At 43.4% G+C, this 15,881-nt stretch overlaps 1 protein-coding gene across 2 annotated transcripts in view; it reads right to left on the bottom strand.

The window, feature by feature from the left end:
* TMCC3 (transmembrane and coiled-coil domain family 3) overlaps positions 1-15,881 on the bottom strand; it is a 98,699-nt gene that overhangs the window by 55,982 nt on the left and 26,836 nt on the right. The window contains exon 1 of one of the 2 annotated variants that reach the window (XM_077470583.1): positions 3,657-3,780. The exons of the other annotated variant lie outside the window; for it this stretch is intronic. Coding sequence (XP_077326709.1) covers positions 3,657-3,662 — 6 coding nt within the window. The 5' untranslated portion in view covers positions 3,663-3,780. Of the gene's footprint in view, positions 1-3,656; positions 3,781-15,881 lie in introns of those variants that run through there. 2 annotated transcript variants of the gene reach the window in all.

The raw sequence follows: 15,881 nt of genomic DNA, 5'->3' as shown, positions 1-15,881 counted from the left end.
CTGTCCGCAGCCGGCTCAGCGGGGACAACGGAGCGATCCCCGCTGAGCGAGCGGATCTTCACGGGGCGGATCATTACTGATCCGCCCCGTGTGAAAGAGGCCTAAAGATGTATGAAGGAGGTCATTTATGTCACACTGAAACCACCTTCCCTAAACAGAGGTGAAGGCCTACACTACCACCTCACCTGTCTGGTCAAATTGACCTGGGCAGCAGTTTAAAATTTCAATTTAAACATCTGTTTCAGGTAAGTATTACCGACAGAGATTTACTATATTAAAAAATAAATACAGAAAAAAGGACAGGCAGGCTTTAGCTGGAGTTCATAGTTATTGTCGGTTTAAATGGCAGGGAATTTTCACATTTCAGCCATATCAGATAAATGAAAGAAGCAGTTAGGGGAGGTCCGAGACATTTAGAAGAATCAGCAGGTGCAGGAGTGTTTGATTTATTACCCATAATTATCCCATGAATCATGATCTGGATTATGAAAAACAGTTATAGGCTTGCTAGAGATTGGCAAGCAATTCTGGCACTTCAGTGTACACATAGTAAAAAGTAATAAAAGTTAAGATGATGACTAAGGCTCGGTTCACACAGGGGCGACTTGTCCAGGCGACTTCGCCGCCTGACAAGTCATGCTCCGTTCTGTACTATGGAACCATTCTAATAGGAGCGATTCAAGTCGCTCCGACTTAGAAAAAAGGTTCCTGTACTACTTTGGGGCGACTTCAGGTGACTTGCATTGACTTCCATACAGAAGTCGTTTTGCAAGTCGCCGCTGATCGTGTGCAGGTCGCGGCGCTGCAAGTCGTGCCGCCCCTGTGTGAACCGAGCCTTACTTACTATAGGTACTTTGAGATTTGTGCAAATGACACTGGCTGACTTTTCTTAAAGACCAACTCCACCTTTAGCAACATGTAGCCATGCACCCCCACCCCCCTTCCTCATGACAGTGTGAGGGTTCATCTCCTGACGCCACTTTCCCTTCTGAATTTAGCGAACTTGTAGTTCTCAATGGAATATAAGTGCAGTAATTACCACACTCAGTCATTTGACACTTCCCCCAGCTTTCCAACTGAAAGCTAGTACAGAGGTACAGGCAAGGGAGGGAGTAAGGAAGGTATGATGGGGAATTAGATCTAGGCAAATGAACCATCATGATATGAAAGAAAATACACTATTGCCTGGCTTCAAGTTCAAATTAGACGGAACCGTACCAAGGATCATGGAGAGGCAACTTCATCAAAATAAAGCCACGAAGATAACGGAAATCAACAAGTGACTGCAGACATCACTGAATATCAGCAGACATATCCCTCTTAGATTTACGGATCCTTTAAAAAGGGTCTTGCTGACCATGCTGGCCATACAGATGATGACAGTTTACAAGTTGTACACCTAGATCATCTAAAAAGTGAACATTAAAAGCTGGAGGTTTATTTGGATGAAGATCAATTATACAATTCTGTTTCTTGTAGAGTTGACTTTGAAATCAAAAAACGCATGTTCCCAGTAATTAAATCAGCTGAATCACTCCGAGCAAAATATAGAAAATAGCTTAGCAACAAATTGGAAACCTCTTTAGAGACCAACAGCTCAAAAGCACTTTCTAAAACTCGAGAGATACAGTATGTGGCTGCCCAGATCTATGAATTGCACACTGGACAAATAACAGGGCTCCACGTGCTCCATCTAAAAGCGGCTTTCAAAATGCACAGCGTGCAACATGTTTCTTGCTTGAAATATTAAAGTGGAATTAATGTGGTGTCTGCATTAGGTTTTTATTTTATTTTTTTAGGAGTTCTTTATTTTCACAAGGCGATCCAGCAGTAAGGCTGCTATTTTTCAACCAAATAGGCTGTCCTGCAGATGTAGCCGTTTTGCGTCAGCCCTCTAATAATTTAACATTGACAGGGGTGCTTACAAATGGTCAGCTTTTATTTATGCAAAACCTTTATCCCAATATGAACAAAACGGCTCTTTCAGAAAAAATACTGTGGCTGCTGACTTTTATTATTAAGGCACTTACCTGTCCAGAAATCCTGCCATGTCCTCCCCCGAGTCGATTATGAGCACTGACATTGATAAAATAACAATTTTGAATAATTTGTGTAAGCAACAAGAAAACTAGTATGCTATTACATTTTTATAATTTAGGAGAAATTTATACCGCAGTTTGTATACAAAATATTGTAATTAAAATGTATGTAATGAATTTAATTTGCATACATTTACATATTTTAGTGCAACATAAAAATTTGCTATCGGGTGCTGCCGCCTGTTTCCTGCTGCGCTTTGTGAATGGGTCATCTACGGGGAAGGAGGGTTTGAACTTTTGAGCCGTAAGTGGGAGCAGGTACCTGTCAAAACCAGGTACCCACAAACCCCCCCCCCACCTCAAAAAAGGGTGCTAAATGTGGCAGCAGAGGGAAGGAGGCGGGGGGCATTGGGTTGTCAGGGAGACAAGCAGAGCTTCCCCTTTAAAGTGTGTTAGCCTGAGTTAAACTTCAGTTTGTTATTGTATTAAAAACGGCTAGCACATCTAAAACTCCTCTTCCCCAGATTGACAATGCCGCTGTCCAAGGGGGGTCTCTGTTGCCCCTTCACCCAGAGTGTAGGCACCTAAATATAGGAAGTAACTGGCTGGATCGCCGAGTGAACACAGAAGGGGGAAAAGCCCACAAAAAAGAACAAAATGCAGCCACCACAACTAATGATTGATAAGCTTGATCGCATTTTTGGGTTTAATAAAGCTTTTACAATAGTTTGCTTACACTGGCATGTAGGGCCGAAGAAACAAATGGCTTAATTGTCAACTATTCGATTATGAAAATAGTTGTCAACCATTTTCATAACTGATTAATTGGCCAGCTGATTAGTAGGCCTGCATACAAAATGCATTATGCGTTTACATATCCGGAAATAAAGGTACAGCACACTTACAGATCAGTACACCGTCCATATATGTCAGAAGACACAGTGCAGCACACATTCAGCTCAGTACACCACCCATGTCAGTAAGTGCCTGAGAACTTGCGAATGTGAATGTGTGAGGAGCAATGCCTCATGGGACATGTAGCCCTGGGTAGGAAGTGAGTAGTTCTAAAGTCAGAAGTTTTTGTTTACCTTCCTATTAGGGACACTCTATACTATACATTACAGCTTGCTATTGGGGCAATCTGAAGGCAGGAGGAGCCAGAAGCCTTTTTGGGGGAACCCAGAAGAGGAGAATCAGGGCTGCTCTGTGCAAAAACATTACACAGCGCAAGCAAGTATAACACTTGTACATACAGTCTGTTATTCTCAGAGTGGATTAGATAATTTGCTCCCTAACCATATAGTTAGTTATTTATAATTACCACTGCATAGAGATATTTTAAAAAATATATATAAATTAAAAAAAAAATATTCTTAAACTTTACATATTAACTCAATTATACACCTCACTTTTAAAGGTTAGAATCCGATTAATAGAAACAATAAAATTGGCCAACTAAATCGATGAAAATAATAGTTTCAGCCCTACTGGCATGTCACTTACTATTCTGAATTGTAAATACCAAAAAACGTTTCCTGTACACACCATAATATAGCACTTGATGAAACTAACTGAACAGAGCACAGCCAGAATTTTAAAGAGACCCTGTTAACTTACTTGCATGGTTTTTCCTTTCCATAAAATTTGAAATCTACCTTAGGACTTGCTGGAAAATGTGACTACTTCAGAAAGAAGTAATTTTCCTAGCCTTGTCCTCTCCCTCCTTGCATGTCAGTCTTCCTCCATCTTCTGGCAGTATCTCATTACGGTCTGTACTGGCTTCGCACTTGCAACACCCCTCCAACCACCTACTCCTTGCAAAATCTTTTATGTAGTAGTCAGTAGGAGGAACCAAGATGAATTCTATAGTGTCACAAGAATGACAGCCCTAAATTTGCTCGGGTTTAAAGTGGTTCTAAAGGCTGAAGGTTTTTTTTTTTTTACCATCATGCATTCTATGCAAGAAGGTTACAAAAAAAAAAAAAAAAAAAAAAAATCTCATAATAAAAATTAACTAGATACACAATAAAAAAAATAAAAGCACTAAAATCTATACCTTTGTGTGCAGCGAGCTCCGCAGCCCCCACCCAATCCTTACCTGAGCCCAATCCAAGCCAACGATGTGAACAATGGCTTCGGCTCTGTGTGTCTAATGGACGCATAAACCAGTGGCTCGAGAGCAAGCACGTAACACAGATAACACACTTGTTGCTCCTGAAGAGTGGATATAAATACTCCACGAAACGCGTAGAGCCTCTGTACATGCAATGTGTAATATTGATACAATATTGATATACGTAATATAGATGAACTATGAGCCTTTGTATATGCAATGTGAAATACAGATATAAATTTAAATATATGTAATATAAATTTGTGACCTATGTACCCATTTGGATGGAATTGTTCACGTTTTATAATATATAAATTTCTGACCCCTCACTATTGACTGCGTGCTTCATATAAAGTCTGGCCTTTTTCCTACACTTTAAAGCCTAACCCCAGGAACGTTAAGCCTTTGCCAGTGCCTCCCACCGGCTTTTTTAAGGGGTTGTGAACGACAGGAGGTGGGACAAAGTTCCCAATTATGTGCTGCTGTATTTTGCGGTCACATGCTCTGGAGCCCTTCTTTCCACCAGCTCCCCATCATGATCGATGACATGGAGCTGTCTAACAGTTTGGTGAGTGTGCACTCAGCGCTCCATCGGCACATAACAGTGGTGCACCGTAGATGCCTATGTGTGGAATGCTGGGATTAAGGCCCATCTGCCTTACTGTCATACATATGCATTAGGCAGTTAAGAAGCCCATAGATCATGAGATATTCTTTCCTTCCACCACGAGTGGAAGGAAAATAATTAGATTCTTCCCCCCCCCCAAAATCAACACAGTCAGCGTCTTGGGGGAAATCCCTCCCACTGCACCTGTGTTCTGCCGATGGAGAGGCTGTCGGCAGAACACAATGATCACTGCAAGCGTCTATACCTGCTGGCTGTAATCACACAAAAAAAAAAAAAAAAATTCAGGCTGGCTGTACCCAAGTCATTTGATGAATCAACTTTGGTATAACCAGCCTGACCACAGATGGTATGAATCATGGCTGGTCCCGGCTGAACAGAGATTCAATTTATGGCCAGCTTTAGAAAATGGATTAAAAACAAACAATTACATTTGGCTCTCCCCAGAGAGCTAGAACACACTAATACTCAGTACCCATAGGTTTAACCATATGATTTTTTTTCACTTTTTCATGTAAAACCCTAGAAGGCTGCACGATTAGAAACTTTCTGCTGACTGCCAAATGAACTTGGCCCTCATTCTTATCACTTTATCTCAACCCTTAACAGAAAAAAAAAGTATTTCAATAGCAAGGGAAGTAGTCTTCTGTTGTTCCATACTGGAGTGCCAAAGGCACAGGCTGTGTGACTAAAGGAATTTCCCGAGTCCCTGTTTACAAGGATTTTGCAAAATGACCTTGAAAAACTACCCAAATTAATAATTCATATCATCACTTAACATAAAACTTAGTTTTGACATCATAGAAAGACAGGATTCCAAAGGGTGTGTAGCGCCTGATCACCCCTTTTAGTATATTATAATGAAGGGCTTGGCAGATTTATGCAATCAAGAGAAGCATTTGCTTCATTCTGTACAACATGGTGATGAGAATGAATATGCCATTCACCATTCAAGCCATGTTTGAGGATGCCCATTATTATGGCTTCCCTCTAGGCAGGCTACCAGTATCCAAAGCCCATGAGTACAAGATCTTATTGTGTTCAAATACCATAACCATTAGAGAAAAAACAGTCTTCCAGCCAGTTCATGTTATTGGGCATCTGCGGTTGTACTGTCAATGTGTTGGTTTCATTCATGTGCCTTTTATTTTTAATGAGGTTGTTGAATTGGTAACCGCGCAAATATTTAGGAATTCATGTAATCCCATAGTTTGATCTTTTTGTTCTAAGGATGTCAACCCTGTAAAAGAGGTTTAACAATTTCCAGTGGGCAAAGACTCCAATCATCGGTCTCTTGTAGGTTTTATCTCCATTTTAGCTGCAATCTAAACGAATATCAATTAAGATTTAAAGGACTCCAACATTGTGAAATTCAGTGTAGCAGTTCATGCACCTATTCCCAAATAGTTCACGAATTCAGTAGAAAACACAAGCCTTGCAGGCACAGCTATACTACTCAAAGTTGCATTACTGTGGTTCATATGGGAGTAAATTACGAGAGTCTGCTTAAGAACTGGACTGAGAATCTCCTGGGAATCTCTAAGGCTCCACATTCACAGGAAAAAAAAAAATTATGAAATTATGAATTTCATTCAGGAATATCTGGAAGCAAGAGAGTAAGAGCCCTTTCACACTGACAGCGCGGCCGTGTTAGTGGTAAAACACCCCTAGTTTTAGTCTCAATCTTTACTATTTTTTATATATTTGCTGATATGACAGAACAAAATCTGAAGCAATATATAAATGTGTATGGCTTGAAATAGGAGTACTTCTTTCACCTGTATAGCATTTCCTACCCATAATACATTTTCTGTTGAGAGATCTAACATACATACATACATACACACAGTGTTTACTCAATAGAGAGATTTCCACTACTACACTACTGTGACCAGAAAGTCACAACTTTCGGTGCAACTTTCCAGGCAACTTCCTGGTGACTTGAGTGCAACTTTGAAGCAAGGGAGTGGCTACACCACAGGGAATTCCTAGGTAATGTTCCTGTAATTTCAGATCCAAATCACATGGGTACAAGTCAGACAGAAGTTGTCTTGTAGTACAGGAACCTTTTATAAAGTCAGAGTGACTTCAGTAGTGCCAATTAAGACACCTCTCATTGACTAAAATGGGATTTCACAGGTCATGTTACTTGGGGTCTCACAAGTCGGATTCCAAGTCGCAGAAGCGTGAACCGAGCCTAAACTGGCTTGAGAAAAAATGCCACCTTTTGGAAGATTTCTCCTCTAATTCTGCTAATGGGCAACACAAAATATTGGATTTCCCCTTTCATTCCCATGGCATGGATGATCAGGATAATTGGAGTGATGCTAGGTTCACAACTGTGTGTGCGGGGCACAGCAGCCCATTCATTTAAATAGGCTGCCGTGCCAGTGTTTCCCGCAGAATAGGATTTTTATAAAAGCTTAACTGTAAAATCCTTTTCTTTGATGTACATCAGGGGAAACAAAGCCATAGTAATTACTATGTGGGTTATATATCAGACCGACAGGTGCTGGACACTGGTATGCCCCTAAGGTGTGTACTTTCCCCATATAACCCCTCCCATTACTGGGAGTCCTCAGTTTTGTAGCCAAGCAATACAAGTGTATAATAAGAAAGGAGGAGGGACTTCTGTGTTCCCTGATGTACATCAAAGAAAAGGATTTTACAGGTAAGCTGTTATAAAAATCCTATTTTTTCTTCTTACATCGGGGGACAGAGCCATAGTAATTACTATGTGGGATGTCCAATAGCAATGGCAACTGAATGGGGGGGGGGGGGGGGGGGGGGAGAAGAGAGAGAACTGCAGCCTCCAGTATACTGTGCCCAAAGGCAATATCCTCGTGACCTTTAATATTGATTCGATAAAATCTGATAAACATATGAACCGAAGAACATGTCGAAGTCTCACAGATTTGAGCCATAGAGGCCTGATGATGTACCACCCAAGAGGCACTAATCGCCCTGGATAAGTGTGCTCTTAACCAGTTGCCTACCGCCGCACGCCGATGTACGTCGGCAGAATGGCACGGGCAGGCATAAGGGCTTACATGTACGTCCCTTGCCTCCCGCGGGTCGGGGGCCCGATCGGGCCCCCGCCCGGTGCCTGCGGCGGTCGGTTTTCGTCCGGGAGCGATCCGGGACGAGGGGGCGGCCATTCATTCATGACCACCCCCTCGCGATCGCTCCCGACGAATAGAAATCCCCCGTGACATCACTTCCTCTCCTGTAATGTAAACACAGGAGAGGAAGTGATGTATTCTCTCCTCCGTGTCGGTATTTTTCGTTCCGACACGGAGGAGAGCGGATCGGTGAGTTGCACCAACACTCTACACACACAGTAGAACATGCCAGGCACACTCACACCCCCCCTTTACCCCCCGATCACACCCCCAATTACCCCTGCCCCCCAGTCACAGTGACACCAATGTCATTTTTTTTTTTTTGCATTGGTGTCATTTGTGACTGTAATAACTGTTAGGGCAGTTAGAGTTAGCCCCCTTTAGTTCTAATGTACCCCCCTAACCCCCCCAATAAAGGTTTAACCCCGTGATCACCCCCGTCGCCAGTGTCACTAAGGCTGGGTTCACATTGCAGCGGTTTATGAGAACGAATGTGATTCGCACCGCACTGCAGTGCAAATCACATCCGATCTCTGTGCGATTCGAGTTCAGCCATTCGCCGCACCCGCCACACCCGCCGCAAATTCGCACGGGACCCTTTTTTTGGCCCGCAGCAGAATCGGATCGCATGGGTGTTCACACCATGCGATCCGAGTTTGCAGATCGCACTGCGATATGCGAACTGATCTGGGGGTGTCAGTAACATTTCACTGACACTCCCAGCAGTTCGCATAGGGCAGTGTGAACTGCCGCCGGGAGGCATGCGATGCGGGAACCCGCCGCGCATTCGTGGCGTTCCCGCATCGCTCCAGTGTGAACCCAGCCTAATAAGCGATCGTTTTTCTGATCGCTGTATTAGTGTCACAGGTGACGCTAGTTAGGCAGGTAGGTATTTAGGTTCGCCGCAGCTTTTTATAGCGCCAGGGACCCCCATATACTACCGCATAAAGCCCCCTGATTGCCCCCTAGTTAACCCTTTCACCAGTGATCACCATATAACTGTTACAGGTGACGCTGGTTGGTTAGTTATTTTTTATAGTTTCAGGGCACCCGCCATTTATTACCTAATAAAGGTTTAACCCCCTGATCACCCGGCGGGTGTCATTTGTGACTAATAACTGTTAGGGCAGTTAGGGTTAGCCCCCTTTAGTTCTAAGGTACCCCCCTAACCCCCCCAATAAAGGTTTAACCCCGTGATCACCCCCCGTCGCCAGTGTCACTAAAGCTGGGTTCACATTGCAGCGGTTTATGAGAACGAATGTGATTCGCACCGCACTGCAGTGCAAATCACATCCGATCTCTGTGCGATTCGAGTTCAGCCATTCGCCGCACCCGCCACACCCGCCGCAAATTCGCACGGGACCCTTTTTTTGGCCCGCAGCAGAATCGGATCGCATGGGTGTTCACACCATGCGATCCGAGTTTGCAGATCGCACTGCGATATGCGAACTGATCTGGGGGTGTCAGTAACATTTCACTGACACTCCCAGCAGTTCGCATAGGGCAGTGTGAACTGCCGCCGGGAGGCATGCGATGCGGGAACCCGCCGCGCATTCGTGGCGTTCCCGCATCGCTCCAGTGTGAACCCAGCCTAATAAGCGATCGTTTTTCTGATCGCTGTATTAGTGTCACAGGTGACGCTAGTTAGGCAGGTAGGTATTTAGGTTCGCTGCAGCTTTTTATAGCGCCAGGGACCCCCATATACTACCGCATAAAGCCCCCTGATTGCCCCCTAGTTAACCCTTTCACCAGTGATCACCATATAACTGTTACAGGTGACGCTGGTTGGTTAGTTATTTTTTTATAGTTTCAGGGCACCCGCCATTTATTACCTAGTCTCACTAGTGTACCCCTAAATTTAGGGGTGTCTACTTTCCAAAATGGGGTCATTTGGGGGGGGGTTTGTGCCATCTTGGCATTTTATGGCCTTCAAAACTGTAACGCCCTTAGAAAGCCTGAAGGCGGTGCTTGGTTTTCGGGGCCCCGTACGCGGCTAGGCTCCCAAAAAGTCCCACATATGTGGTATCCCCGTACTCAGGAGAAGCAGCAGAATTTATTTTGGGGTGTCATTTCACATACGCCCATAGCATGTGTGAGCAATATATCATTTAGTGACAACTTTGTGTAAAAAAAAAAATAAAAATTTTTTTTTGTCATTATTCAATCGCTTGAGGCAAAAAAATAAAATATTTAATGGGCTCAACATGCCTCTTATCAATTTCCTTAGGGGGTCTACTTTCCAAAATGGGGTCATTTGGGGGGGTTTTGTACTGCCCTGCCATTTTAGCACCTCAAGAAATGAGATAGGCAGTCGTAAACTAAAAGCTGCGTAAATTCCAGAAAACGTACCTTAGTTTGTAGATGTGACAACTTTTGCGCAAACCAATAAATATACAATTATTGACTTTTTTTTTACCAAAGACATGTGGCTGAATACATTTTGGCCTAAATGTATGACTAAAATTGAGTTTATTGGATTTTTCTAATAACAAAAAGTAGAAAATATAATTTTTTTTCAAAATTTGCGGTCTTTTTACGTTTATATCGCAAAAAATAAAAATCGCAGAGGCAATCAAATACCATCAAAAGAAAGCTCTATTTGTGGGAAGAAAAGGACGCAAATTTTGTTTGGGTACAACATTGCATGACCGCGCAATTACCAGTTAAAGCAGCGCAGTGCCAAAGTGTAAAAAGACCTCTGGTCATTTACCAGCAAAATGGTCCGGTCTGAAAGTGGTTAATCTGAGAAGAAAGCATTTTCTTTAAGCTGAAGCTTGAATAATCACTTGACAAATCCATTTGGAAAACAGTGGATCTTGACGCCGCCTGTCCACATCTTGGACCCTCTGGCAGTACAAACAAAACCTGTGTTTTGCAAACCTGACTCTGATCACTCTTACTACATCAAGAGAATGTAGTACCTTCTCTTCCCTAGGATTAAGGCTCTGGGGAGAAAGGAGGAATAATATCTTGGTTTAAATGAAAACCTGTTACCACTTTTGGTAGGAATTCAGGATGAGGACATAAAAATTACCTCATCCTTATGCATGAAGAAATATGGCTTTTATAAAAGACAGAGCCGCTAGTTCTGATACTCTTCTAGCAGAAGAAATGGCAACCAGAAAAGATTATCTCTTTTGTCAAAGAACCAAGGAAATTTCTCTTAAAGATTCAAACGGCTGATTCAGCAAAGCCGATTAAGACCAATTTTAAATCCCAAGGATTTAGAGGTGCCCTGATATTCAGGGGATAACATGGTTTATTCCCCCTGAATAAGTTATGCACCAAGAGTGGGAAGCAAGAGGCCATAGGAAAAAAACAAACGACAAGGCCGGGATCTGGCTCTTGATAGAAGTCAAGGCCAGCTTCATTTCAGATCCCATATGCAGGACATCAGGAATCCTGCCTATGACATACTTCCTGGGGTGCCCATCCCAAGAAACATATGCCTTCCAGACTTTATAGTAAGTGATTCTGGAAGGAGGCTTCCTGGCATTAATCAAAGTAGACACTACCAAAGGAGATCACCCACAATCTTTTACAGAGTGGGATTCAACAGTCAAACCTGTTAAATTTTTCGTCCGTAAGGTAGGATGAAATACCAGACCTTGTGCAAGAAGGTCTGGCTATAATGGCAGAGTCCGGACTTCTGCCATCTTTATGATCTCAGTAAATCTTCTGGGACCCACTGGGGCCACCAGAATCACCTCCTTTTGTTCCTGCTTAATGTTGCAGAGGTGGCGCGGAAGTAGCAGAACTGCATAGATCAGTGAAAACGGATCCCATGGGAAGACTAATGCGTCTGTTCCACCTGCTAGCGGACCCCTTGTTCAAAATAAAATTTGTCGACCTTGTTAATGAATCTGGATGCCAATAGGGCCATGTCCGGAATACCCCATCTTCTGACATATCGCAAGGAAGGTGTCGGGGGTGAAGAGATCATTCTCATCTACCTGATCCCCAGCCTCCTGCATCTCAACAAAAGGGCCCCCGAGGACTATATGGGAATCTGCTATGTTTAGTCCTACTATGGAGAGACATTAGGGGTGCAACGGATCATCACCGATGCGTGATCTGAAAGGGGTCACCTTTGTTTGGATCGGCACACGCCGAGATCCGCAGTCTCTGCCTTTGGAAAACCCGCAGCTTCGGCCTAGTTCCAGAGCGCGTCCATCTTGGTGCACCCATCAGCGTTTACAATGTGATCTCTCCATCAAATGACGGAGCGATCACTTGTAAAACAAACCGGCGTCATGACGCCGGTTCCTCTCCCCCCTCTGTGTACAGATCTGTACAGTGGAGGGGAGAAACCGGATGGCAGTAGTGCAGTCACAGCCATACCCTGCCAATACTCGGTGATACCCAGGTGATGTTACAGTGGGGGAGATTGTGTAATTTTCACAGGTTTTTGAAAATTCAATTATTTGCTGATCCGAAAAATTATCCGATCCATGACTCTGAGCCGAGGAACGATCTGATCCGTGAGTTTTTGATCCGTTGCACCCCTAAGAGACATCATAGCATAAATCAGGGATCCTCAAACTACGGCCCTCCAGCTGTTGCGAAACTACACATCCCAGGAGGCATTGTAAAACTCTGACATTCACAGACATGACTAGGCATGATGGGAATTGTAGTTCCTGAACAACTGGAGGGCCGTAGTTTGAAGACCCATGGCATAAATCTTCTTTCAAATTTTTAAATGGTAGAAGAAAAAAAATAATTAACGTTTGTAGGATAGCTACAGGGACTGAAGTGTTCTACCCTTGACGGCTCAATCTGACTAGCCGTAGCCCTCTCAGGGGAGGATGACATTCTTTTGGAAAGGGTTTTTAGTTTGTTGTGTAACCATTGACCCTTTAGAACCCTTAGAGGAGTTCCTGGTTCGCCACTCATAGCTTACAGCACAAAAGCAGAGGCACTATCAGCAAAAGAATGTAAACTTGCTAGGCTATAGTACAGCACATAGCTGCTATTAATCCTAGCTTCTTACAGTACAATGTGTCAAAAGGCAAATGCCTGTGTCCCCAAACCTGATCCAGCCAACCTCTCTGCTCTGTCCACCGCCAGGCAGCAGCTTCATTCACAGTGCTTTAAAGACTTCCTGGACGTGTGGCCGGCGTCTGACGCCGTTAGCCAAGCCCCCTTCCTTTTCCAAAGGAGAGCATTTTCCCACACGGGCAGCATCTGCAGCATGGCGGGGGGGTAAATCCTCCGCTTTTTCGAGTGGCCACGGCCTGCCCCTTAAAAAAAAAAAAAAAAAAAAACACCCCAAGGCAGATCCCTGAAGAGGAAAAACACCAATCTGGGGGCGCAGGAAGAGACCAGACCCCCCCTTTTTTTTTTTACCAGAGGGTCTGTGCAAGCTGAAGGAGAGGAGACATGAAGGCTTCTGCTGTTTCCAGTGTCAGGATGGTGAGTGTGCAATACAGCCCCCTGTGGTGACACAGACATGACAACACTATACATAGAAGGAGAAATTCCTGAGAAAATCTCCCATACCTTATCCTTGCAGCAGGGTTTTATCAGAGATAAAGACCCAATCTTCACCCTTCATGGTGGGCTCCGAGACCTTAAAGGAAACGGGGAACTCAGGTTAACCCACAATCCTGGACCTGCAACAGCACCCGGCCAGTAAAACTTTATGGCCTTACTACCAAAAAGGCCTGGATCCCAGGGCCCAGCTCTCAAAGATAAGCATTCGCAAGCAAAACCTTGTTTCTTCGGATCACCAGGCCCGGGTAACATTTAGCCCATGAAAAAGACATCAGAATGGTTCTGGTCACACGACAGTGGTTCTAATTCTCACACACTATCCAAATAGGAACATCATTTTGCCTTTAGCGGTATTTTATGGGGTTGATTTACTAAATTCAAACAGACTTTTCATTTTGCAAGTGCAGTTGCACACTGCAAAAGAATTTGCCACAAAGCTTAGAAAACAGGGTGATGGTCTGTTGATTTCCATCCAATCCTGTGCAGGCAAAAAAGCTGTTTTTTATTTTACTTCCCTTGCATGCAATTTGGTAGTTTTTGTACGGTAAAGCTTCAACCCCAATGTCTCTCAACTCCTCTAATGTGACTATTTGTCTCTGCACAACATCAAAAATAGGGTAATCAGTTTTACCAATTCATACATACATACATACATACATACATACATACATACACTTTTAGGAAGCCAGTCCAAGGGATTAATGGTTCGTTAGGATGCTAACCTCCATGACAACTGACGCTTCCCTTTAAAAGTCAGATAATAGATTTGAAATCATTTCAATATTTTTTTATTTATTTTTTGCTAACTGTAGACCGGTTTGGGGTTAGATTTGGGTCATGCTGATGCAGCGTACAAGCATTTACAGGCCTGGAGGTTTTGGAGGCTTCTCCCTCCCCCCCCCCCGATTTTTTTTTTTCTATATGAATGATTCCATATGTTACAGTTGAAGTCTCAGAATGTAGCTTCCTCTTTTTCACGTGGGTTGTAAAAGGGGAAATGTCCCTATATACACACACACACTTAAACATGTGTCAGGGGCACATACGTGAAAATGTTGATTGCGATAAACGTTACATAACGCTGTGCACGCTGGAGCAATAATGCATGCACAAGACCTGTTCCATAACACTAAACTGATACATATAGGGAGCTGTTAAAGTGTCGCCTATAGAAAATATAGGGTACTGAAGTTTGTAGGCATTTCATGGGCACACACAAAATTAAAGGTTTGATATGTTCGGTATTTACTCAGTGTAATCTCATCTTTTATATTTTACCACAAATGTGGGTAGTTTGTTGCATTTGTTTGCCCTAAAAACTCACTTTAGAGCGTTTTTTTACTGACATTTTTATACCTTTGTGTATTATGCGACATAAAAATTGGAACTACCACTTATTTGTTCCCTAGGGTGTTTGCTTTCAGAAAATCATTTTTTTCTCTCTATGGATCGGCGGATATCAGCTGGCAGGTGTCCACTGACACCCACCCACATCCGATCCATTAAAAACAGACAGATAGGGATCCGTTCCCCATCCGTTCAGCAGATCAGACGAGAGTTGGATGGAAACAGGCCGTCTGTTTCCATCTGACCGCCCCATGTCCGTGTCCACTCTGCATAGCAGAGGGGGACAGATCCCTCCCTGAGCAGGTGGATCCACTTGGCAGAGTCCACCCCATCTGCAAGGGGCTCGATATACAGTATATGCATGTATTATGTAAAGACAGTCTAGTCTATTAACTGCTTGCCGACCAGCCACCGCAGTTTTACTGCAGCAGGATGGCATGGCTGGGCGAAACTACATTACCTTACTTCGCCTCTTGGCCACTAGTGCCCGGAGCCGATGCGAGTGCGGGCTCCCACGATCGCTCGTGACAGAGCGAGAGCCAGGATCTGTGTGAATAAACACACAAATCCTGGTTCCTTTGGGGGGGGGGGGGGGGGGGGGGAGTAGGCAGATTGTGAGTTCATACTAAGTATGAACACAGATCTCTCTCCCTCTGACAGTCCCATCCCCCCTACAGTTAGAACACGCCTAGGGAACACAGTTAACCCCTTCCCTGCCATTTATACAGTAATCAGTGCATTTTGATAGCACTGACTGCTGTATAATTGCCAATGGTCCCAAAAGTTATAGGGCCTACAAAATGGGATAGATTTATGGCATAATGTGTTTGTTTTTTCTTTGTTTTTTTTTTTTTATTCAAATTGGGAGTGCTAAAAAATAAATAAAATGTGTCCAATTTGTCGGCCAAAATATCGCACTCCCAAATTTGAAAAAAAAAAAAAAAAAAAAACGAAAAAACAAAACATTATGCCATAAATCTATCCCCATTTTGTAGGCCCTATAACTTTTGTGTAAACCAATATACGCTCATTGCGATTTTTTTTTTTAACATAAATATGTAGATACATATTGGCCTTAGAGGAAAAAATGATTTTTTTTTTCAAAAACAAAAAGGTGGGATATTTATTATAGCAAAAAA

Source organism: Lithobates pipiens, unplaced genomic scaffold, assembly GCF_037356315.1.
Source record: "Lithobates pipiens isolate NorthernLeopardFrog02 unplaced genomic scaffold, aLitPip1_a1.2 Scaffold_8, whole genome shotgun sequence".
Taxonomy (NCBI): domain Eukaryota; kingdom Metazoa; phylum Chordata; class Amphibia; order Anura; family Ranidae; genus Lithobates; species Lithobates pipiens.
This window is presented reverse-complemented; position numbering and strand designations above follow the sequence as displayed.